This window comes from Sarcophilus harrisii, chromosome 2 (assembly GCF_902635505.1).
Source record: "Sarcophilus harrisii chromosome 2, mSarHar1.11, whole genome shotgun sequence".
Lineage (NCBI taxonomy): Eukaryota > Metazoa > Chordata > Mammalia > Dasyuromorphia > Dasyuridae > Sarcophilus > Sarcophilus harrisii.
Window position 1 is genome coordinate 245,974,481 of NC_045427.1, and position 26,095 is coordinate 246,000,575.

General features: G+C 42.9%; 1 protein-coding gene across 2 annotated transcripts; it reads right to left on the minus strand.

Moving 5' to 3' along the window:
• Window positions 1–1,866: 1,866 nt before the first annotated feature.
• RGS19 (regulator of G protein signaling 19) lies at window positions 1,867–26,077 on the minus strand. 2 transcript variants are annotated; one of them, XM_023494422.2, is made up of 7 exons: window positions 25,783–26,077; window positions 16,383–16,543; window positions 4,856–4,963; window positions 4,528–4,649; window positions 3,239–3,313; window positions 2,788–3,022; window positions 1,867–2,333 (listed from the first exon to the last, which is right to left on the minus strand). In XM_023494422.2, the coding sequence occupies exons 3-7, from the start codon at window positions 4,883–4,885 to the stop codon at window positions 2,145–2,147; spliced, it is 651 nt and encodes a 216-aa protein (XP_023350190.1). In that variant the 5' UTR covers window positions 4,886–4,963; window positions 16,383–16,543; window positions 25,783–26,077; the 3' UTR covers window positions 1,867–2,144. The 2 variants fall into 2 exon arrangements, with proteins under 2 accessions (XP_023350190.1, XP_012409550.1); XM_012554096.3 differs by having other exon boundaries at window positions 16,383–16,548.
• Between the last annotated feature and the right edge of the window lie 18 nt (window positions 26,078–26,095).

The window sequence follows — 26,095 nt, forward strand, 5'->3', positions numbered from 1 at the left end:
TCCATTCCCTCCTATAAACCCACCAAAGGTGAAAGAAAGAAGCTATTTTTCTTTTTGTTTAAAAAATATTTTCAATAAAAAGAACATCCTAAATTTGGGGGTGATAAATATTAAAACCTTGGGTTTTCCCCCCTAAAACATACAGGAAAGACTATTGTTTTCACAGCCTGGCAGACTTAGAAATGATATGAAAATACAAAACATACTTGAGAGACCAATCATTTCCTAGGACTTGATTAGGGGATCAGTGGTTTCTTCCTGGAATGGCTGGCATGGGGTGGAGAGTAAGGAGTGTTGCTAGAGACAGCCTGAGTTTGTGGAAATGGTTTTTACCTTACAAAAATATATCCGTATGTAGAATATATTCCTCATCAAAGACATTTCTTCAGTGACATGGCTCCTTCTCCTATAAGTCTAGGAAAAGGGGGAGCCTGTATATTCATTTATAAGTTAATGGCCCCCATGGTCTCTTTCCTTACCCCACCTCCCCCAGAAAAGTCTGCTCAAATTGTGTCCTCAAGTTGTTGCCCCAAGCAAAGCATTCAGGGTCTGTGAGGATCAGGCTCAGAGCTCCAGAGAGACATCTTCAGAGGCCTGGGTTCATCTGGCTCAAGAGTTGAATTTCTTTCTGATGGCCTCTCAGGATTTGGCACAGGACTCTAGGCTGGCTTGGATTGGAAGGGGGAGTAACGTGGGCAAGAGCCTGGCTGGCTGCTAGCCCTCTCCTTGTAAGCCAGGTATGAGATACTACCCATGTGCAGTAAAAGGATGGGGGAAGGGAGTCCAGGGCCACAGGGTGGGGGTAGGGAAAACAGGGAGCCTGACTGGAAGGGGGGGGAAGGAGTGCCAAAGCATTTACCCAAAAATGGTTAGTTAGAACTATCCAGTCCCTGCTGACCAGCCTGAGAAAGAAAGACTTCTCAGCTCAGGGCTTGGGCAGAGCCTCTATTCCAGAAGCCTTCTTCCTCCTCCCCCTTTCTTCACTGCAATTTTTTCCTGCCTCCCTAGAGCTCTCTCTTTTTTTATCCAGGGCTTTAAAGAGGACAGACAGGAGGAATTCGGGAAGGGGTTCCTGTCACTTGGACATGGTAGGATCTCAAAGCCACAAGAAATTACCGCTAGGAAACTGAGGTGTGGAGGGGGTACTGTCCTGGGGACTTTTCTTGGTTGGAGGACCATGCAGCCTTAGCTCGAGTACACATCTGTCTTACCTGCTTCCTACCAACATCCTGATGCTGCTTTAGGGGTGCAAGTGGATGTTGGGTAATATTAGGGGCTTGGTCCTTTTTTTGTTTCTAATCACTCTGACACGGACACGGGTGGGGGGAGGCTGAAGAGAGGAAGGACGGTTGGGGCTGCAACCTTCCACATCCCGCGTTCAGTGTCATTAACAGCATGGTGCTGGCCTCAGCAAGAGCAATGTAAACTTGACACTTCTTTATACAGAGACTTAAAAAAATAATACTAAACCTTCCCTTCCTGGGGGGAGGCTGTTGGCCAGAAGACAGGATGAGAGGAGGGAGCATAAAGTGACCATTTAAAAAGAAAAGCAGCAGACTCTGCTGGTGAGGGCTGTCCTCCTGCCCTACAATACCCTCTACAGCCCCACTCTGCCCTGAATACCCAGTTCTCCTCCTGAGAGTTCTGTGGGCCCCTTTGAGGGGGTTCAGTAGTAAATGAGGCATTGTGGTGTTGTGGAAAGAGCACTGGACTTGGAGGCAGAAGACCTGGGTTCGAGTCTGTTTTCTGCCACTTGTTAACTCTCTGGCCAAGTCATCAGTTTCCTGATCTGTAAAATGGGGAAAATACTTGCAATACCTACCTCTCAGGGTTGTTGTGAAGGAAGCACTTTTGTAAACCATGAAGCGCTAAAGAAATGGGAACTGTTATTATTAACAATAAGTCAGGCCTGAGGTTGTGAAGATAACTTGGTCCAATACTGTAGTACAAGTAGTAGGCAGTGACCTCAAGGGAAAGAGGGCAATTCTGTGTGGAAAAACTTGAGGTTTCTATAAGAGCGGGGGCAGGGGCCTAACTGCCCCCTTGGTCCCGTTTTCCAAAGTGGCCAGATCGTGTCCCTCTGGGTGCTGTCGAGCTAAGAGTCTAGGCTGCCCCCATCCCTTCCATGGGGAGGGGAGGCTGCCCTAGGACTCAGAGGAGGATCTCGAGGTGTTGAGGAGCAGGGCTTTGTAGAAAGCTGAGTTCAGGAAGCGAGGGTAGGAGTCCCTATGCATGAGGGTGTAGATCTGTAGCTGGGCATCATCAAATGTATGGGATGATGGCTCTTGCATCTTTTTGTTGATGACCTCTCGTACCCTGGAGTCCAGGCTCACCTGAGTATGAGGATCAGAGGTGAGCATGCACTGCTGGTACCCCGAGGGATGGGGCTTACCTTCCCCAGAGCCAGAGTGACCCCTCTTCTCCCCTCCCCTCCCTGGGGCAAAGGGTGGGAATTCTACCTTGCTGGCTCTTCTGTAGCTTCCCCTGTCCCCCCTCTAGCTGACTCCACACTAGCAAAGGGGGAAGGTTAATTCTGGATCAGTCAGACCAGCGCTTATCTCCCAGGGAGCAGGCACACGGGTGAGACATCTGCCAAATAATGGCGCCGTCCATCCCCTTGCCCCAGTCCCTCTGTGGGGGACATACCCGACGTGCCAATAGTGGCCTTACGCCTGGGCATGGCGACTGTGTGGAGATACAGGGGCAGGGGAATGAGGGCAGGACCCTTGGCTGGGGAGGAGAGAGGGAGACTGAAGTTACTGTGGGCTCGGGGGCCCTGGGCCGCACCTCTTTGGGAGAAAGGATGGAAATATAGTCCTCGTAGATAAGCCGAGCCTTCTCATCGATGGCTTGCTTGTTGCCTTCTCCCTTGAGTTCCTCACAGGCCAGCCAGAAGAGCATGTTCTCCTCACTGTATTCTGTCCGGAGGAACTCTCGGAACACATTTCGGCCAGCAGGATTCTTCATTAGCTTGTCAAAAGACTTTGCCCAGCTTTGGACTTCCTCTGGGCTGGGCTTGGTGCTGCAAACGCGTGCGTCCACATGGAGGAGAGAGACATTTGTGAGGGTATCATCTGACCTTTATTCTCCCATCACCAGCTTTCTCCACTCCCCTCACACCCCTCAGGGCCAAAGTCAAGCTTTCTGACTGCTGAGACTTGCTACCCCAACTGTGAAGTCCCCCAGGGAAAGGAGAGTCCTCCTCCAGGACTCTGGGCATGTAATGGGAGGGAATTACCAAGTTTCACAGTTGGGGATGGTCTCCAGTCTGGTCTCTCTAGAGGTCTTCCAAGCCCGCTGCCGATCTTCATTCCTAACAGTGAGATTGAAAGGTAGTACCAGCACACAACACACTTAACATGGTCACCCCTTTCCCCCCAAGCCCTCCTCACGCGGGGCCATACGGATTCAGACTCGTGCTTACACATGCATAGTGATACACAAATTCAACACATATTGCACATGCACTCACACTTTTGGGCCCCTAACCTGGGCTCAGATACCTTTACCACCTCAGAGTGCCTGTAAATACTTTAAGCTGGAAGAGGGAAGTCCTGGAACCCTAGACTCAGGCCCCACTACTAGAAGATTCCTAGAACTTGGGGTTCCAGGGGAGGAAAAGGAATATGTCTTTCTGCCTCTGCCATCAGTAAGCTCTCATCCCTCTATCTAGCCTCAGTGTGGCTAACCTCTCCTTCCTTAGCCTTCTCCTTCCTCAGAAGCAGGGCCCAGCCCTTTGGCCCTGAGAAGCCGATTTTCTCTAAGAAGACTTCTCCAACTTGTGATTTTTCCTATCTTTATATTCTAAAGTAGTTATATAATATGGAGTTATAAAATGTCAGACTTTGAGGCTGACCTTGAGGCTGGGAGGGTCACCTAAGTCTAAACTCATTTTTAGATGGCTAAAATAAGACTGAGGAAAGAAGACAACTTGCCTAAGATCTTACAGCCAATAAATACATGGTGGCAATGGGCTTTAAATCCATCTTAATCATATCTTACCCTTTCCTTTTAAATCTTCGAGATCCCAGGCTCTTCTTTGTCCCTTAGTAACAGGGATGGTTGCTGCTCCTCATCTGTCTATGTCTTCTCTGTCTCCCCTAACTCCCATCATGGCCAGGTATGGTGGCAAAGGGGATGAGAGGGCTTAAGAAAGGGCTGGATGGCTGCTGCTTAGAGACTCTCAAGGTCAAATGCTATTGAAGTTGGTTTTAAGTACAGCACTGCTTTCTTGCTGTGCTGTCAGTCAAGAAACCTTAAGGGTAAGTGTCTTGGGATCCAGGACGATTGTTGGGGTTGTCCCTCCTGCGATCAAGTGTTAGAGGCTGTCCTACCCAAAGAAGGAGGATGACTTCTGGCCTGTGAGTGAGAGGGTAAAGAAGCAGCTGCTTCATGGATGCTGGAGAGTACTGCCGAGGAGCTACTGGTGTCAGGAAGGCAAAATGACCCCATTCACTGATTGAGGTCACACACACACACACACACACACGCGCGCGCGCGCGCACGTGCGCGTGCGCAAATACATACCATGAACAGCTGCAGCAGCAGCACCAGCAGAAGCAGCAGGCATTGGGCCGGGAAGGAGCCAGAGGGGCTGGGTCATTTCGGGACATAGATGGGGGCCTGTCTGCCTCCTCAGGCCCTGTATGCTGAAAAACAAGAGTAAGGAGACCTGGGGTCCTGCCCCAATGTATGGTTTCCCCTACAACCCTGGGAATGACCCTTCCCAAAATATGGATTTTCCCATTCTGAACAGTGAATCTTTTCCACTTTCTCCTTATTCTTTGTATCCCAAAGGTATGTTGTTCCTATTTCCCCAAAAGGGCAATCTGAGATCAAGAAGTTGTTCTCTTACCTGCTTCCCAGCCTCATCAGCTGTCGGCATGAATGGACTGTATTTGTCCCTATTGCTCCTTCCACTTTGGGTCTCAAAACGCCCACACTCTTTCTTTGCTTAGATGTTCTGGGGAAAATAAGAGAAACAGGCTTAACACTGACCCATCTTTGTTGATCCTCCCTTTGCAGAGGGACCCTCCTGGAATAAGGACCTCTTACCTCTCCCCCAATACAGACTTTCCCTTCAACATCGAATTGCTTTACAGGGAAAATAAACATATAATAAGGAGAAAAGAGTCTGGGTTGGATTTGGAGAGATGGATAGTATTTAACCTTTATTAGAGCAAACTCTGGATCCTAGCCTGGGCTTCCCAATACCCAGCCAAGAATGTGATCAGCCTGGCTTTCTAGAGATAAGGAGAAAGCACTTTGGGCTCTGCTGTTTTGGTTATTCCATCTTCATTAGTCTGGATAATTCAGAGTGGACTGTATTTGACCCAGTCTGGTGGGAGAAGGAAGGGACCACATAACCCCTTACCTTCTCCTCCCTCCCCCTCTTTCATGACTGTTCTTTAGAAATGACTTCTGGTTATTCAGCTCAGACTCCTGACACATCCCTGATCCTTAAATGACAAATAATACTTAGGTTGGGTCCCCACTGTCCTCTCAGGGCTAGCTCTCCCATTTTCCTTTCTCCGGAAGCTTTGACATAGTGAAAAAGCAAAATACAAATAGAAAGTAACTGATATATGATTAGAGAAGAGAAAAGAGAAAGAAATAGATGTGAAGTAGCTGAAAGTTAGTATGCCTACATTACAGGAAGTATTGTGTGGATCAGAAGACAACATATATGAAACACTTAAGCTATAAATGTCAACTGTTTTTTCAGGAGAGCTCCTCATGAGGACAATTACTGTAATTAAGCAAAAGGGTTTGGCTGGAAGCTGCTAATTGCAGATAAGGCACCTGACTAGCACGAGGTATCAGAAAAAGCTAAAATGCCCCAGAAAAAGGTGAATAATGTCTAAAAAAAAAATCCAGAAAAAAAAAAATTTCAGAGTTCCTCCCCACAATTCCCCTTTGCCCCTAACCTCTTTAAGCTGGAGGCTATTGGGAAGATAAACAACAAGAGCCATATCAGAACAAGGTGTCTCAGTTTCAACAGGTAAGGAAAACAAAGGGCATATTCTTGTGGATAAAACGTGAGTTGATCTCATTACCACAGGAGAAGGTGAGAAGAATGGAGTCTCTCTGTGTTACTCTTTAGTTTATCATAAAGAATGAAAAGATTGAACAAATTCTTCAGGGGACGGGTATAAAGAAGTCAGAGGCAAGAGGCAATCTTAATCAGTGTCAAGAGGATGAAAGAATGTGGTAGAGAAAAATGGGAAGAATAAAGGTGAGGCAGAACTCCGGAGTGAGGAACACTTTTCAATGTTCTTTTGAATGGTGACAAAGACAAAGGTGCTTCCAGGAAAGGAGGTCAACCTGTACTAGCCATAAGAAGAGATGAGTTTTAATAGCTGGTGACTTCTTTCTGAGGGCTGTCAAGGTGGTCACAGGTCAGTTTGATATAAATAATTGGGAGGCACCATGAATCATAGATCTTTAAACTTGGAAAGGACCTTAGAGATTATTTTGCTGAATCTTCTCACTCACAGATGAGAAAACTGAGGCCTTGATATTATACAGCTTCTGAAAGTAACAAATATGGCAACCTAGTTCTTATGACCCTTCCTGAAGCTATGAATAGCTTTTCATACTTGTAACCACTAGACACTTCTGCTGATTAGTGTAGAGATGAATGATACTGACAGGAAAAACCTCTAAAACACCACTCGGGATTAGGGGGTCTTGGGCAATAGTTAGTGGGGTGTGTGTGTGTGTCACATTTTCATCATGGATGCAGATTAAAGGTAAAGAATGATGGCCAAGAATGGAGAATATCTTTTTTCAAAAAAAACTTTTTTTTTTTGCTGAGGCAGTTGAGGTAAAGTGATTTGCCCAGGGTCACACAGCTAGGAAGTGTTAAGTGTCTGAGGCCATATTTGAACTCAGGTCCTCCTGACTTCAGGGCTGGGGCTCTAACCACTGCCCCACCTAGCTGCTCCAAGAATGGAGAATATCTAAAGAGGACTAGTAAATTATATATCTTCTTGCCCCTCTGTTCAGAAGGGCTTTACACTGAAACTAGAGAGGGAGAGGAAAAACATTCCCCAAACTGTTCAGATTATTTAGCAAGGAAAATAAGATGTAATAATCTAAATATTTTACAAATATCTCATCCAATCCTTTCAGCAACCCTGGTGGAGGGTGGGGGAGAGAGGTGTTATTGTCCCATTTTACAGTCGGGGAAATTGAGGCAAACACATCAGGTGACTTGCCCAGGATCACACAACTAGTAGGCATCTGAAGCTGGATTTGAATTTAGATCTTCCTGACTCCAGGCCCCATACACTATCCACTTCCCCACCTAGTGCTCTAGCTACCACATATGCTATTCTACCTGCAGGTATAACACAGGAGAAAAGGACTAGTAATGTGACAACATCAAATAAAAGCAACAACACTAAAACCAGATTTAGATGGTTATACACAATATATGAGAAGTAAACACAATGAACTGGAGATGATGACAGAGGTATCAGTGAGAGTTTTTCTTTTACTCTGTTGGATTTTAGATTTGGTGGTATGTGGCTCTATGATTAGAATATGGTTATGAAGGGTTACACTGAATGAGATCACTAGAGCTTATATTTATACCTATAGATAACTATATATATATATATATATATACACATATATATATGTATATGTATAGATACAGTGATAGATAAAAGTGAAGGGTCAGTAGCTTGGTACTTCAAAAATGTGGGATCCTATGTGGGAAAGCATGAGTCTGAGGGGAGGAAGCTTGGTAGAGAACTTCTGGTTCCTAATCAAAGGAGAGAGAAATTGGTGATATAGTGCATACTGTACCCAGGCTATTAGGGCAGCTGGAGGATGAAAACGATGAGCTCCTGACAGATGACCTGAACACACGGAGGCAGGATGGAGTCATAATAGGGCATTTCAACTATTTAGACAATTCATTTAATATTGGTTAAGAAATGACCAAGCTCTACTGTGTGCAGAACACTATGTTAGCTAATGAAGATGGTGGTGATGGGTGATTGACAAAGCTTAGAGAAGAGAGTGTCTGCACTCCCATGAAACTTAAATCTAGGAGGGCAGCATAATATAAAAGCATGCAATAATACATAATAGGTCCATTGGAGAGTTGTAAAACAATGTTATGAGAGATTTGAGGGGGAAGATTAGTGACCATAGGGCATCCGGGAAAAGCTTCATGGAGGACATGGCATTTAAGTGGGGCTTTAAAGGAGAAAGGGGACAGAGGGCATTCCATGGGTAGAGTAGGTTAGTTCACTAATGAAGGAGACAAAGGAGGAGGAGGAGGAGGAGTTGGAGAAGTACAGGAAGCAGGAGTATGAGGGATCTCTGAAGCCAAGGCAGTGGTCAATAGTGATGAAATCTCTTTCTCACCTGGGTTCACTTCTCTGGTCCTTCTCTGACTGACTTCCCCACCATGTCCCACCTCTCCACTCAAGTCCCTTCTGTCCCCCCTCCCCTTTTTAGATGTCTTTTATATATATGTTTTTATATGTTGTCTTCACAATTAGATTGTAAGCTCTTTGAGATCAGGGTCTGTCTTTCTTCATATTTGTATCTCCAGTGATTTTCATAGTGCCTGGCACATAGTAGGTGCTTAATAATGTTTGTTGATGTTGAGAGGCAAAGGCATAGATTGAAGGGAAAAAAACATGGATTTTAGTGATTCAAAAGTCACTGGTAACACTGGAGAGAATATCTTTTGGTGTGTGTGTGTGTGTGTGTGTTGTGGGGGGAGGTTGAAGAAAGAATATGTAGTGAGGAAATAAGAGCATCTAGTAGTGTTTTTTTTTTTAATGTGTTTTTCTTCTTAAAGAAGTTTAGCAGTAAAGGGAGAAGAAAGAGATTTGACTAAGAGAGCAAGATAAACAAGAAGAAAACTACTTGAAGCCATTGTGGACATGAAATGGGTGGTGATGCTGAGAAGTTTTAAGGATTGGAGGAGATTGACTCCGGGAGTTCATGTCAGAACTCAATCTTCTTATCAATGCAGGAGGCTAGGGCCATCTGTTTTGTGTATAGGAGGAAGGGATTTGAAGGAAGGGAAAGTAGAGAAAAAAAAGATTTGCAACAGATATTATGGTGAATGAAATAAAGAAGTAGTCAAGTTAGAGTAGAATTTTTAAACAACAGCTAAGGCTCAGAGTTTATATCACACAAATTTGTAATGGGAGAAGTTAGCTGAATTTGGGGATTTTCTTAAGTAATTCTCAGTAGCTGTACTGGAGAAATCACTGAAACTCAGCCATGAAAGGGACTTCAGAAGCCATTTAGTTCAGCCCATACTGGAACAGGAATACCCATCGCAACATCTTTGACAAATAGTCCCTCTTATGGGTTCAATGATAATTTCTACATAGTAGAAATTATGGGAATCTCTATTAGTCATTCCTAACTTCCTATGTGAAGTCTTGCATCACCAACTGTCTGCTGGTATCTTTTATCTGGATAGCTCATGTTAACCTCCAACTCAAAAGTTTCCAAAATGGAGCTCATTGTCATCTCTTCTCTTCTAAACGTCCTTATTTCTATCATATTTCTAGTCATTCAGGTTTATACTTCTCTTTCTTCCCTTCCCCTCTCTTACCTCTATCCAATTAATTAGTGGGCATTACTTCCACAAAACTTTTCAAATTTGTCTTCTATTTCCTATTTGTTAACCCTGATCTGGACTATTTGAAATAGCCTCCTAATTTGTTTTCCTGCTTCCAGTCTCTTTCTCTTGCCAATCCATCTTTCATACAGCTGCCAAATGAACATTTCTAAGATACTGGTCTGACCATATGCTCCACATGATGGTTATTCAAATATTTTTAAAATGGCTGTCATATCTCCACAAGACTTCCTTTTCTACAGGCAGAACACCCCTAGTTCTTTTCAATCAATCTTTGTACCTACTGATTTCCATTTCCTTCACCATTCTGATTACCATAATTTGGATGAGTTCCTGTTTGTAAATGTTCTTTACCAAGTGCAAAGTTGTGAACATCAACAATCCAAATGTAGTCTGAGTAGGACAGAACTAATTATGTTTCTCATGTGGGATAGTAGAGCCCTGATAGAGTCAGAAACTATGAGTTTGAATTCCATATCATTTTTTAGCCAAGACACCTTAAATAAGTCATTTGGTCTCTCAGCCTCAATTCTCTCGAAAATATAATTTAGGGTTAGGCTAGATAGTCTTTTAATTCTTTGAAATGAAAGTCTCTTCTAATTCTAAGATAGTTGTAGACATTGGCCTCTCATTGTAGCCTGAGATAATATCTACTTTTTTGACTGCTTCATTGCCTTAACTCATACTGAGATCAACTAAAATCCTCAGATTTTTTTCCCCCCACAAAACTGTTGTCTAGACATGTTTCCCATTTCCTGTAACTATGCAGTTGATGTTTTTTAACCCCAATGTAGGACTTTACATTCATTTCAATTATATTTTTCTTTGAATCTGATTCAAAGCCCAAGTCTCACATCAACTAAAGATGTTTATATATGCCTTTATGAAAATCAAAGACAGAAATACTGAATACTACAGTGAAAAGAATGAGATCCTTGAAGTTCTCTACTGGCAACCTAACTCAAAGCTGGCACGAATCAATTAAGAGCTCACTTTTCTTCAAATCTGGCTAATCAATCAGTTATAAATTAACCTAACTATATTATCTAAGCCTTTCTCAAATGCCTTGCTGAAACCCAGGTATCTCATATTTCTATGATACCAGGATAGTAATCCTGTCAAAAGAAGAAATGAGGTTAATCAGCCATGGCTTGTTTTTAATGAAGCTATTTTGACACTTGGTGATCAATGCCCTCTCTCAGAATTTTGCTACAGATTGAAGGCCTAATCACTGGAAGAATTTAACCCATTTCTAGGATTAGGAATCCTAGAGTGACACTTGATTCCATGGATTTTGAAACATTATTGATAAAGATTCAGCAATTACAACTGGAAATTCATTCGGTCCCCTAGATTATAGGCTTTTTGATTACCCTTAGCATTAATTAATAGCTTGGACACACTGAATTTTAGCAATTATGAAACTTTTTTTTTTACAGGGTGATAGCCTTTTTCTGTTCATTTTCACTTAATTGCCCTTGCTTATAACATGGTCAGTGAACTTTCTATGCATCCACTTTAGTCTTCTTAGGCAGCTTCCCCTTTTCTTCCTTACTGAAATTGTTTATATCTTCAGATTTGCATTCTTGAAAACTTTTTACCTCTGAGTAACATGAAAGCTTATTTTTTCCCTAAAATCCTTGAAATCCATTCTCCCTAAATTTAGGGTTGTTGCTGTTGTTGTTCAGTTGTGTTTGATTCTTTATGAACCCATCTGGGGTCTTCTTGGCAAATATATTGAAGTTATTTCCTTCTTCAGCTCATTTTGTATTTAAAGAAACTGAGGCAAATAGGGCTAAGTGACTGATTTAGATTGCAGTCAGGCTATTCTCAAGTTTTTTCTCCTTGTCTATAAAGAATTACTTTCTCCCAAGGTTCACATTTTTTTTTTTTTAAACTTTAGCAACTAGTTTTTCCTTATTGGTCAGAATTTGGTTCAGAATAGCAGTTCTACTTCTTTCCTTCCACATTCTGAAGTATGAAATTATCATTAAGGCATGTCAAGAATATTGCTTTTGGCAGAGAGAACAGCATGCTGGAGTGAAAAGATCACTGAATGGGGATTTGGAAGACCTGGGTTGGGATCCTGCCTCTGCTGCTTACTGTGGGACTTTCTATTCAAGTCACTTGATCTCACCCTCGGGGTTTGGTTTTCTCATCTATAAAATGAGGGAAGTTGTACTAGATGATTTCTAAGATCCTTTTTTAGCTTTAAATCCTATGATCCTATGAATATAAGTCTGGGAAGTTGTCCCTTATCCCTACAATCATACCTCCAAGTAAGATTTAAGATCTCTTTCCCCAGCATCCTTGGCCATTTTCTTCTCCTGGCTTAGTCGTCAGCTATAAAATCCACAACAATACAAGATACCACAATAGCACATGTGTTTCTCCCTCTCAGTTCAGCTTAAATTCAAACAACTGGATTGTAAGGATTACTCAGGGTTGAGGATTCACACATCTATAACAACGGAAAGTCAGGGGAACAAGGTATTCAAGAAGAATAGGGGAAGGAAGGGAATAATTATGTATATAGTGCCTACTACATTCTTGGAACTGTGCTAAACACCTTACAAATATCTCATTTAATTAGTATTGAATTAAATAGAATTGAATAGAATTGAAAACAAATTTGATAACAGATGGTGAAACATTGAAATGAAACTATTTTTGGAGAAATGGACTGAGAGAAAAGAGTGAATAAGGTACTGGAAGTCACAGGAAACAGCAAAAAGCTGATTTAATGTGAGCAGAAGTAGAAAGATAGGTATGGTACACTTTTGATGCATAATGAAGTCCAGTGTATGATTATGTGAATGTATGTAAGAAGTAGAATGATGAAGTTCATTGCCATTAAGGTGTTTGAAGAATTCAGAAATCAGGGTGTTACAGGGGTACAGAAGAAAGGCATACATGTACTACGGATCAAGTGTGCTGACACAGGCTTATGCTCAATGCATGCCTACGTTTAGCAGCATGAATATGGAAATCGCTTTAAATGATGACAAAAGACCAAAGCTTGATATCAGATTAATCAAGAAAGTTGGGAAAGTGTTCTGAAGTTCAATAAATAACAGCAAAAGAAGAAGAAGGTAGTATGTCAATTAGGGTGGACACGAAAAGTAGTGTCCAATATAAAATTTCAAGTGATGTGGTATCCTTGGGGGAAGATCCATGTTATGGTTAAAATCCCCAAATGCAAAGATATTACTTGACTGTTGGAGTATATAGAGGAATTTGTTGTGAATACACCACTGTTGGAGCTCTCTGCTAAAAGCAGAGGCGATAACAAACTCTTAAATTTTGTTGATAAATTTAGCTTTCAGATGGTAGGGAAAGCAATGAGAGAAATTGTGGGTTTTTTTTTTAATTAGTAATGTACAGGAAGGAGCAGGTGCAATGGATAGTGTGCAGTCAGAAAGACATCTTCTGAATTCAAATCTATCCTCAGACACTTACTAGCTGGGTGACCCAGGACAAGTCACTTAACTCTATTTGCCTCAATTTCCCCATTTGTAAAATGAGTTGGAGAAAGAAATGGTAAACCACTCCAGTATCTCTAAGTAAACCCCAAATGGGGATCATAAAAAGTTCAATGACTAATGCATAGGAACTTGGGGAGACATGGCCATTTCATCTCAGAGTTAATAGTCAATAGAAAGTAAAGTCTGACACAATCTGGTGAACAAACTTTTGGGAGAACAGACTTCAAAAGGAAGTACGTAAGTAAGGTAAGAATCTGTAGCCTAAAACTCTGTAAGAGAAACTGGTCCAAAAGGACATGCAGCATCCTTAATTAGGGAGTAGGCCAATGTGTTTGGACTTGCTTTTGAAGTCAGTGTGGTTTTGTTACTCTCGTTTGTTCATTCACAAATATTTCTGAATGAATTTAAATGAATTTCAAAAGTCCTAGGCCAAGTCAGACACAGTCCAAAGACTGGCCAAATAAGACAACTGAATTCCAGTGTCAGCTCTATTGTATCAGGTTAGGAAGTCTATTCTTCTCTCTAGGTCATCGGTAAAAAAGAGGGGACTTGGATTATCACTAAGGTCCCCACAAGGTCTTGAGATGCTATGATTTTAATCTCAAATTAGGAAGAAGATAGAGAAAAAGCACTGATATCAACAGAATTGGAAGCATACCAAGAACCATCCTCTTGTCTCCAATAAATTCAACCTTCTCCATGATGACTTTTGGATGTATCAAGGTGTTAACTACTTAATAAAAAACTTTTTGGTCTAGACTTGTGACTTCTTGGCCCAAGGAACAACTAGTAAGGAATCTCCCTTTATCACGTGCATTGCACATGTTCAACAATTTAAAGTCTTCTAAACCTGTCTCAGAAGAGCTGAGAGGTTATTAAGTGATTGATCTGCTTAGGATGACATGCAGCCAGTTTATATAAGAGGAGGACTTGAATCCATTTTAATGCTGAGAAAACTGAAGTCTGGTTCTCTCCCTACAACCTCATTCTCTGTTACTCTAAAAACAATCCTACTAACCCTAAAAGCTGAATTTATAGAATGCTGTAAAGTATGCAAAGTATAGTTCACCTACATTCTCTCGTGTGATTTTCCCCACAGCCCTGTGAAGAAAATACTACTGGGAATATGATCCCATTTTATAGATGAGACTGAGGTGCAGAGAGTATACAAGTGGCGGGCCTGTGCATTAGCATATAACTAGTGAGTGTCTGAGGCAGAATTCCAACCCAAGTTTTCTATCTCCTCTACCACATTGTCCTACCTGCTCCCCTCACCCCCATTGTTTTTCTTCTCTCTTCTTCCTATCTATAACCAGCATGACAAAGTCCACACAGGTATTCTGAGAATATAAATACATTATTCCAATGAGAATATAAAAGGGAGGGCATTGACAAAGATAGATATGTGTCCATAGATTGGGAAATGGTTAAAAAGTTAGAATGTGTAAATAATACTGTGATGTAAGAAATGCCAAAAAAATTCAGCGAAACATGAGAAGATCCATGTGAACAGATACATGGTAGAATAAGCAGATCCAGAGAATGATTTATACAATGACTACAAATGTAAGTGAGAAGACCAAGAGGAAGTTAAACTTTGAATAACAATAAAAAAACAATAAAGGTCTTGGAGAAGAGGTAGTGAAAGATTCCTCCTATCATGTTAGAGATGGGATTCTATGAATCCAGATATTTTATACTTTGTCAATGTTTGGCTATTGGGTATTTTTATCGAATTGTTTTTGTCACAAGGGAGGATTCAATATGAATAGTAGTGGGAAATCTCTTTGACGTCAATAAAAAAGGCATCAATAAAGTATTAAAAAAGATTGATGTGGATGTACAGAGGAATCATTGAGCAACTTAGATTTTTAAAAGACATGTTTATAAGACTGAAGCAAGCACAAGCAATTGCAGATATCATGGTCCTCTTAAAAGCATCAAGAATGCAAAATCCAGAACAGATCAACTGAGGCTGGCAATGGATGCTGAACTCAAGAACATTTTTTAAAAAAACTAAGTTGGAGAACAAGAAGAGGTACCAAAAAACAAGAGGTAGATGGGTCCATGATAATGGATGACAGAGAATCCATCCATTATCATGGATGACAGAGAAAAAACTAAAATTGCTTGACTATATTCTACTTTGGTTAAATCACTTCTTGAGTCCTGTGTTCAATCTAGAGCCCCAGTTTATAAAGGCCATTGATTAAGATGGAGAGCATCCAGAGGAGGGTAGCCAGTATGGTGAAAGGCAACAAATCCATGTCACATGATGATGTTATTGAGTCATTTCACTTGTATTCAACTCTTCATGACCTCTTTGGGGATTTTCTTGGCAAAAATATTGGAGGGGCTTGTCATTTTCTTTTCTAGCTCATTTTGCAAACGAGGAAACTGAAGCAAACAGTTGAGTTGCTCAGAAACACACAGCTAATGTGTCTGAGGAATTCAGGAAGATGAGTCCTCTTGATTCCAAGCCCAGTGTTCCATCCACTGTACCACCTAGCTGCCCACATGAAGACAGGTTGAAGGAATTGGGGATGTTTAGCTTGGATAAGAGAAGGGATGGAAGTATGATAGCAGCATCTCAGTGCTTGAAAGACGTCATATAAAAAAGGGATAAAACATATTCCATTTAGTTCTAAAGGGAAGAACTGGGAGTAATGCATAGAAATGGCAAAAAGGTTTGATATTGGAAGAAATTAGACATAGACCAGGCCTCTTTGGAAAATGGTGGGCTTTCCCCTCAATGAAGATCTTCAAGTAAAGGCTAGAATGTTATAGTGGGACTTGTCAAGAACAGTATAGTGGGGATTCCTTTTGGGTGTGGGCTGGATTAACTGGTAGCCGAGGTACTTTCCAACTCTCAAAAATTCTGTGATAATTCCTATTTTACTTCTGTTTTCTCTGCCAATGAGAACGATTACAGATTGGGAAGAAAAATGATAACTTAGGGAATTGATATAGAAATGAAGAAATAGGAAGACAATACCAATCTACTCTCTATGAGTTCAACTTATCAGATCAAGATGAATAATATCTTACTAAAAAGACTTATAGACGAAATTACCAAGCCCTCCCCCCCAAAAAAAGACTAAAAGTTGGCAGTGTTGTGCCTGGATTAGAAATAAGCATGCTCCTACTGTCTCACTCTTTCTTTTTCTAAAGATTAAAAAAAAATTTCCTTTGGTCATTTTTTGCCAAGAATAAAACTCAAGTACATAGGTCTGTCAATGAAAAGTCTTAAACTTTTTGAAAATTGGGACATTTACCTGTTTTTTGTCTTCTTGCACCACCGCCACTCACAATTTTCATCCAGAATATGTTTTGCCAGACTTTATTTCTCTTTTTGATAGAGTTCCTGGGCCGATAGTTCAGAAGAATGCCATGTTATGTCTGGATTTCAGCAAGACATTTGATGAAGTACTTCATCCTATTCTTGTAGACAAGAGTGAGAGATGAGGATTTGATGATGGTGCAATTCATTCTTCCCCTTCCCCTCTCCCAAGTGGTGATTGATGGATTGATGAACCTTGATCCAAAAAGACCTCAATAAGTTACACAATGAATTGATTCTAATACAGAAAGATTTAATACAAACAAATGTAAACTTTGTTTTTGCATTCAATTTGGGTTGAAAAAATCAACTGTGCAAGTACATGTTAGGAGTAGCATGGACCAATAATACTTCAAATGAAAAGGATCTGGGGTCTGCAAGCTCAAGATGAAGCAAGATGAACATGCTAGCTAGTGTTCAGAATGAGTGAATTGACAGTCTTATTATATTGCTTTGGTCAGGCTACATTAGAATATTCAATTTGGGAAAAAAGCAATATTAGCAAGCTGGACTGCATCTGAATTAGATTGATTAGAAACATAAGATGACTAGAGACAATGCCAATTAGGAATGACTGATGGAAGTGAGTGTGTTTCACTTTGAGAGAAGATTTTACAAGATAACTGTCTTCCAAGTAGTTGATGAACTCTATGTAAAATAATAAATTGGTGTTGCTTGGTCAGAACTTAGGTACTTTAAGTAGAAGTTAGAGGGAGGCAGGTTTCAGGTTAATATAATGAAGCACTTGTTGACAATGAGATCTGTACAAAAGTGGAATTGGCTGCCTCGAGAGAGAGTAAATTCGTGGTTACTGAAAACCTGCAAATAATAGTCACTGAGTAGTTTTGTTCACTTAGCCTTTTTTGGTACATCTCTGACTTCTGGGTCAGTTTTTAACATGGGAAGAGTTGCTAAGAGGAAACTGTCATATAGAAAAGGGATCATACATGTTCTGTTTGACCCCCAAAAAGGCAGAACTGAGGGAGTAATGAATGGAAATGGCAGAGAGGCAAATATAGGTTTGATATCAGGAAAAATCATAAGTAGACTGGCCTTATTCTCTCCAAACTCCCTCAACTCTGGGAGCACTCTTAGGTTAGCAATGTCCCTCCTCTTCCCCCCAGGCCCTTTTTTTTGTCACCTTCCAGATATTGTAGTGGCTTGGAGCCTTGGGAAAAGGGGACTCTGCAATCTGGTATCAAGGACTTCCTTCCCCCAACTTGCTTTCTAAATCTCTAAGGAATATTTTGGTTTGATGACTGAGCCTATCATCGCTCCTGGGCTATCCCTCATAGATCCAGGGTCTTCACGTAGATATAATTTATTTTAAGGGGACCAGTTAAAACTGCAGGACCAACAGAATCTGAGATGGGAAAGTTGAGCTGCTGCTGTGGATCTCTACATGGTGAGAGGTCACCTTCCTCAGGGAGACTTCGCAGGTCCCTTCAGATGATTCTCCAACCTGACTGCTGATCTGTTATGTTCTCCCACTTGATAGACCAAGACTATTATGGATTATACACCTTTGGCTACCTCTAACTATGTGTGTGTGTGTGTGTGTGTGTGTATATATATATATATATATATATATATATATATATATGGTTTATAAAGTAGGCTTTATACTACCACCCCTCCCCCTCAGCCTGAGACCTCTCTAGAGCCTCTGGGACTATATCTCCGCCCTCCCCATGGGTTTGCTCAGTCATTTCTCTGCCGGAAACCCGGAAGAGAGGGTTGTTCCTCTTTCCTGGCTTCCTGCTCTCAGCCCCTCCCTGATCCTATTCTGAGGAGGGGAGACTGGGGGGAGGGGGGCATCACTCACCGGAAAGACCAAGTTCTAAGGAAGTCAAAGGAGACTGGGGTCCTTGTGAAGGGGCCAGGGAATGTATGAGGTAGCCAAATGTGTTACCTTCTGATCTCAAAGGCCCAGGGGAGAGGAGGGGATGGAGAAAAGAAAGGGGAGGGGGGACAGTTATTTCTAAGTTTGCTGTTTCCCAATAGTCCCAGGAAGTTGCCAACCATCTACTATCAACAAAGGATAGAATCTAAGAGAAATAGGTGGCAATGCAGATTTATGCATGAGGAGAAACCTGGTTAGACATTCTTTCTGTGAGATGGAAGAAGCTGGACCAAAGAGCTTTTCCCTTAAGGTTTTTGAAAAGAGAAGTCAAAATTATTTTCATTATTATTATTATTTTTCATTCCAAACCTAGAGCTCAGGCCTTCTCTCTGAATTAAGGCTCCTTACATGCTGATGACCCTCCCTTCCCTTATCTTGACTCGGACCACTCCCTCCCCCAGTCGGTTTGGTCATTCCATCCTTACCAGGATCCCAGTTTCTTCAGTCACCCCCTTGCTAGTGGAACTTGATACATCCGCTGCGGGGGTGGGGGCTTGCCAGGCTAGGGGAGGGGCCTAGGGAACTGGGGCATCCGGATTGAGCTATGGCTTTCTTTTTAAGGTTCCCCAAAGTGGTTCCTAGCTTGGATCTCCCCTCCCATGGCTCTTGATTTGCATAATCTCAGCCACAGGCCTGCTTTGACGTTATCTTCCCACCTTTCCTTCTATCACAGTTCCCCTCATCCCCTAAAAATAGGGGCCTGAGAGGGGGGCAGGTAGACTAGACAGAAGTCTACCTGACTACAGGCTAGAGCCATGTATGGGATCCATGGGCATCCCAAGTTTTAAATCTGGGTATTAAAGGCCAGCTGGGTCAACACTACAATGTTTTTCAGTCATGTCTGACTCTTTGTGACCCTATTTAGGATTTTCTTGGCAAAGATACTGAGTGGCTGGCTGTTTCTTTCTTTTTTTTTAATTTATTGAATCTTTTTATTTTCAAAACATATGCATGGATAATTTTTTCAAACTGACCCTTGCAAAACCTTATGTCCCAAATTTTCCTCTCCTTCCCCACACCCACTCCCCTAGATTTGCAGTTTCTTTCTCAAACTCATTTGACAGATGAGGAAACTGAGGCAAACTAAGGAAACTGAGGCAAACCGACTTGTTCAGGGTCACAGAGATTTTAATTGAGAAAAATGAGTCTTCTTCACTCCGTTCTACCCACAGTGCTACCTAGATATCTGCCCTGATAATCCATGACACAACCAAAAACGGGTGAGCATTGTGAGAAATGAATTTAGAGATTCATCTGAAGAGAATCCCTGGATGCTCTGGGGCAGGATGGAGAGTTTCAGCCAATCAAATCTCAGATGTTCAGTCACTTGGGGCCCTGGAGGGAAATTTTCAATGGGCTAGACCTGGGTGTGGCCATATCTCCTTTAGTGATTTTAGACACCTGGATTTTTAATTCAAGGCTCAGATGGGGACTCCTAAGGGCTGGGGGGGACATGAATTCACACCCTCGCAGTAACTTTCTGGGATTCTGGATCCTGCTAGTGGAACAGAGCCATAAAACAAATTTTTGCCCAATATTTTGCTCTGAGAGCTAGTTGATATGGTATCCCACATGGGAATAGCAAGCCTTGGACTCCAGCTGAGGAGCTGATGGGCAAAGTGTGGCAACTCAATATGAGTTCTCAGAATTGTCTGACTATTAACAATGAAGGGATGTCTAAATGTATGAGACTTAGGTCTTGGTGTCCTGGACTCTATTGAAGGACCCAGATTAGTGAAAATAGTTGAAATGTCAGGAACATAGAAAAATGGGAGCCCAGGTATGCCTTCTGCCAGTACTTTTCTTGCCTCAGTGCTGGGGTACTTGGTTCAGGCTATAAGGTGAACTCCAACTGGACCAGTATTGATGGTCAAAGTACCTTGATGGTACAGGATTGATGGACAAGATTCTGGGAAACTTTGGCCCACCCCCTAATTCAGATCAGATACCCTGATTTACATCCTGCTGACTTCCTCATTTTTTAGGGTAAACTTCCTGCTGACTTCCTTGTTCTTTAGGGTCCTTTTCCTCTGCTTACCTCATAACCACAGTAAGTCAAGCCTACATCACCTCTCTTGGACTCTTGCAATAACTTCTTAATTAATTTTCCTGCCTCCAATTTTTCTCCTTTCCAATCTATCCTCCACAAAGCTTCCCATTTTGATATTCTTAAAAGTATATTTGACCGTGTCACTATGTTGCTCAATATGCACCAATGGCTCTCTATTATTTCCAGGATAAAATAGAAGCTTCTCTTTTTTTTGGCATTTACAGCCTTTAAAAATTTGGTTCCAGACTATCTGGCCAGGCTGATTATACATTACCGTCTCTCATACATTTTACTGCCTTCTTCACTGCTCATCAAACAAGACATTCCATCTCCTGCCTATGTGCCTTTGTATAAGCTGAATCCCTTGCCTGAAATGGCCTCCCTTCTTGTCTTTAATTCTGAGCAATTGTACCTCCCTTCAAAGCTCAAAGTACAAAAAGTTTTCCTACTCTTCTTCTTGTTATTGCTTCCCCCAATTATTTTGTACTTTTTCCCCACACATACACTTAATACTGTCTTCATGAAAAAGGCAGTAAAACCAAGGTATCTCCATTCTCTGGCTCCAAGTAGAGCATGTTTTTGGTTTATCACACAACACCACCTTCTTCATGAAACATTGCTGATTGTCACAGCTAATCTCTACTCTCTGATTTCATAGATGGACATCATTTATGTTCACCTCCTACCTTTTAATTATAGTTGTATCTATCTGTTGTTTCTGGAAGTCCAGGATGTACATTCTTCATGCACAGAGTCTGCAAGTCTTATCCTCTTGTCTCCTCCCAGACTATGAGCTCCTGGAGTTTAGGGCCCAAGTGGGCTGTGTTCATCACCCCCAGACAGTGATCTCCCTAAAGGCAGGGATTGGGTTTATTTCTTATCTGTATCCCCTAAATTCCTGGAGTTTAGGCTTTAGATTGTGAGTTCCCTAAAGAAAGGACCCAAATTCTTGTTCCTTCTTTGTTTTTCCCTAAATATGAACATCCCAAGATCAGGTCTGTTCCTCCACAATCCTTCATTTGGTTAAATGCTTCCTGAGGGCAGAGCCTCGAGTCTGCTCCTTCTCCAAACTTCCTAAGGATAGGGTCAGTTCTCTCTCTCCCACAAACTACAAACTTCCTAAAGGTAGAACATGGGTCTTATTTATTTCTATTTTAAGTACCTAGAATAGGACCTAGAATAAGGACCAAGAATAGACCAGACCAAGTCTGTTGAATTGAACTGAACGAAATTGTCTTTAAAAGGCAACTCAGTTTTCTGTACTATGACATATAATTTTAAAACCTTTCTCCTTGCCTTGGAAGGCCTTACCTGTGCTTGGATAACAAAGGTCTCCAGTTTTTCGCTCAAATCAACTTGAGTCCAAGCTGGATTCATGTATATTCTGAACTCACAGGATGGGGGGGGAGGATACATTTAAATTTTGGGGCCCCCAAATCTTTAAAGTACTTATAATAGTAAAGGGATGAGAGGGTATTGCCCTAAGATCTTGTATGCAATCTAAACCTGGTGGAAAAGTTGTTATCCATCAGAACTGGTGTCATCTGTAGGACCCAACCTCTGGAACCAATGGCTTCAGTGGAAGTTAGCCAATTTATTGCCCTCAATCAGGCTATTCCTAGGCAACTTGGAACTTTCTCTATCAGAGATCACTAGTATCCAATCAATTCTTTCTTGGAGAATCAAAGAATCTTAAGAACTGAAAAAAGAAGCTACCTTGGCTAATATGTATCTGAATAGAAACCCCTTTTACAATATCCTTGACAAGTAACATCTTTGACATCAAGTAACATCTTTAACATCTAGCCTCTCCCTGAAGACCTGGAAAAGGAAACCCACAACCTCCTGAAGCAGTCTGTTCTACTTCCTTAGAGTTCTAATTAATAAGAAGCTTTTTTTCTTCTGATAGCTCTTCAGACACTTGAAGCACAGATATCATTCCCTTCCCACTCTCTCTCTAGCTCCCAGTCTTCTCTAAGCTAAACATCCAGTTCCTTCCAATTAGCCTTGTATGGCCTGATTCTAGCTTTGCCACCTTAGATATTTTCTGACACATTCAAATTTGTCTTTGACCTTTTAAAAACGTGGCACTTTGAATTGAACATATAATACTCCAGTGAAAATCTACAGAGCAGAATATGACTATTACCTCCTTTTTCGATGGTACTTAAGGTTACAGCTTTTTGGAATCACACGTCCCATGGTTGACTTGCTTATACTGAGCAGGCAGTCCACAGAAATTCCAAAATCTTTTTCATGGGTGTCGGAGTCTGACCCCGAGTTCTCCATCTTATTACTATATGTAATGCAGTTTCTTTTTCTAATGCAAGGAATGACCTGAAATCCTTGAAGCTGAATCAAGGGTCTGACCTTCTGCAAATGGGCTCTGACAGTGGTAAAGGTCCAAGGACAGATTCTTTTTCTGTTACCTCTATGCCTTGCTCAGTGTTCCTCCTACAAAGTGGAACAGCGGAGGTTTCTGGCTGAAACTTCAAGGAGGCCCTAGCTCTGAAGCTACAACAGGGACAGAGACATCCTCCCACCCAGCTCTGTGGTGGCTATGCATGGGGAGAGAGAGTTCTCTGAGTGACATCATCAGCCCGATCAAGATCATGATATAATACTATCAATCTGACCACAAGGGCTCTCTGGGTAAAAATCACTGTTCTACCTGAATAATGGTACCAATCTAATGATATAATACTATCAACTGACCAGAAAGGATCCCTGTGTGTAAGAACTGACCAGACCATGCAAGATCCCTGGGTAACCCTTCTGGCCTGACCAAAAAGTCCTGGCACATCAGGATGGGAAAGTCTCCCCAGAGAGCTGCTTTCATACCCAGGGGAGGCTTTGGTTCCAAACAAGGAAAAAGAAAGTTCCTAGAGTCAGCGATGTCCAAATAAAATCGTAAAATGTGACAGGCCTGGGAGGACTGTCCCCACTTGCCTCTGGAAACTGAGTTCCGGCTGGCCCCCAGATACTTGGGTTGGCGTGACTGCCTGATACTGTCCTCAGCTGCCCTGGGCTCCTGCCCTATACATAGCTGCCCCCATCCTGAAGGGTGTCGAGATAGGTCCCCTCTGTACGCCACAGAAATCTTTCCTAGTTCTTCTCTCAGAGGGTCTTTTTGTTAATCTCACACAACCCAACTCTGATCTATGCTTTATTGTGTCCCCTTAGATTGATTTATTAGATTATTATTATTATTAGATTTAGATTTATTGTGTCCCCTAAGATTAAGTGTCAATGTTTCTAGGTTGAGGGCTCTCAGAGAGAAGGGTTGTGTCGCTTCCCTTCAACAGCACTCCACAAAAGTCTTTCACTCTTGATTCTGCCCACACTAGACACAAGGGGAAGTTTGTTCCTCCCTGAGCAGAATCTGTCTTGTGGGGACCTGTGGGTCCCTACAGGATACTTCTATCTCCCTCTTTCCAACTTCCCTATTTCTATTGAAGGCTCCACCACCCAAGTAATCCAGGTTTGCAACTTTGATTCCATTCTTCATTTTCTCTCACCTCATAAATCTGACCAACTGCCAAATCTTGTTGATTCTACCTCCTCAACATCTCTCTCATCCCTTCTTTCTTCACTAACTTGATCACCCTATTTCAGGCTTTTGTTACCTCTACATTAAACTACTGCAACAGCCTCCTAATTGGATCTCCCTTTCTCCAATCTCTTTCTTCTCTGATCCATCCTCCACAGAGCTAACAAAGTGATATTCCTGGACTGCAGGTCTGATTATGTCACTCCCTTGCTCAAGAAGCAGGAATGGTTCCCTATCGCCTCTAAATTAAAGTCAAACTCCTGCTTGGCATCTAAAGTCCTTCACAACCTATCTCCTGCCTACTTTTCCAGACTTACTTTACTCCCCTTTGTAATCCAGGTGAATTAGACTTCTTGCTCTTTTCTATGCGGGAATATTCTATCTCCTCTGCAGAGGCTATACCTGGAATGTGGGTGCTTCTTTCTCATTTCAGTTGGAATCTCTGGCTTCCTTTAGACCTCAGTTCAAAGGCTACCTCCTTTGTGAGGTCTTTCTTAATCTCCCCCCAGCTTTATATATTTTATCCAGACATGGGGGTACATATTTTAGGGCAATAAGCTTCTTGAAGGAAGGGACAAGATGGCACATACAGGTGCTTAATAAATGCTTTTTCGTGGGGTGGCAGATTTAAGCTGTAAATCACATTAAAAATAAACTACTCCAGCTACCCCATTTTACAGATGAGGAAAATGAGGCCCAATGAGGGCCCGACGTAATTTGCCTAAGATCACTCAGGTAAGAAGTAAGCACAGGCAAATATGAGCCCCCATCCTCTCGATTCCATATCCAATATTCATTACACCATGCTGCCTCTTATGTGGATTGAACTGAACTCCTTCTACCGGCTCCTCCTCCTATCCCCTCCTCAAGCATCCACAGCTGGGGGATGGGGCAAAGACGGGATCCACATTAAAGCAGAAATACAGTCCAGCATAATGAGGGTGGCTGAAGACGAGAGAAGCTTAAAAGCACAGAGCAATTCTGCAAAGAACCCCTGGGGGCTTCCCTGGAAGGGGGCTCCAGCCTCTCAGCTCAGGCCATAAAGGCTCTCTAGCTGTAGGCACCGACTGCAGTCAGAGGAAAGCCAACACTTCCTGCCAGCGGGGAGGGGCACATGTCTTCACAGTAGCGGAATGGACCGCATAGACTCTGAACCTCCCCCGACATGGTGCTTCTTCCAGTACGTGAAACTGCACCCCCTCCCCGAAGAGTGAATTACTGGGGCTCAGGACACCCCCACACCAACTTGGTGGGAACGAAGTGGAGTCCAGCCTCTCTGGGAGGCTCCGAACCCCTACTTCCCGGGGATGGGGAGGAACCCTCTCGTCCTGTCCCACAGGTGGGGGATTGAAGGTACTAGGGCTAGGACATGGGAAGTCCGGAAACCTGGGGCCTCACTGCACCCCTTTTGTTGCAATCACTTCCCGGCCCAACCGCAGAAAAAGGGGAACCTGCGACCAGTATGTAGCAACGCCTGCCCTTCCCTTCCCCGCCGTTCCCCCAACCTCTACCTCACGCCCCTCCCGTCCCGCTGCGGACCCTCACGGAGTCTTCCCCTTCTCCCCGCAGCAGCCCCTCAGCTTTCCCCAGGATCTTCCCCTTTCCACTTCAGACTCCCACTGGGCCCTCACCGCCCAATGCAGACCCCCTCCCCCTTTCCCTCCTTCTAAAGACACTCCCACAGGCCTCTCTTCTTGTCCTGCAGACCCCTCCGACTCCTCCTCCTCGGCCCTGCGGACCCCCACTGTTGCCCTTCTTTTCCTTGCAGACTCCCCGCCACTCCCAAGCAACCCACGCGGGGCACAGGCACGGACAGGCGGAGCTGCACTCACCATCTGGGCGTCCGCAGCCCGGCCTGCGCTCGCTGCCCGTTTCAGGGGTCTCTCAGTGTTTCTTCTGGGTCCCTGTGTCTCGGGGTCCCTCCTCTGTCCCCTAGGATCTCGGTCTGGGGGCCTGCGTGTCTGCCAGCGGATCGGCGTCCGCCCGCCGCTCAGGGCGCGTCCCCGATCTCTCAGGATTACTTAGCGTCTCTCCGTCTCGGAGTCTCAGGATCTCGGGATCCCGGGCTCCCCGCGCAGCCGACAGATTCAGGCTCCCGAGTCGCCCCCGGGGTTGGGGAGGAGGGGGCGGGGGGCTCACTGCGCA

What these genes read in the sequence shown, in the direction of transcription:
- RGS19 (XM_023494422.2), bottom strand. Translation starts at nt 4,885, where the DNA reads ATGCCGACAGCTGATGAGGCTGGGAAGCAG. An exon ending in TGCTGCTGCAGCTGTTCATG is followed by an intron (nt 3,314 to 4,527) that starts GTATGTATTTGC and finishes TCTCACTGTTAG; the next exon opens with GAATGAAGATCGGCAGCGGG. An exon ending in CCATCCTTTCTCCCAAAGAG is followed by an intron (nt 2,334 to 2,787) that starts GTGCGGCCCAGG and finishes CCTCATACTCAG; the next exon opens with GTGAGCCTGGACTCCAGGGT.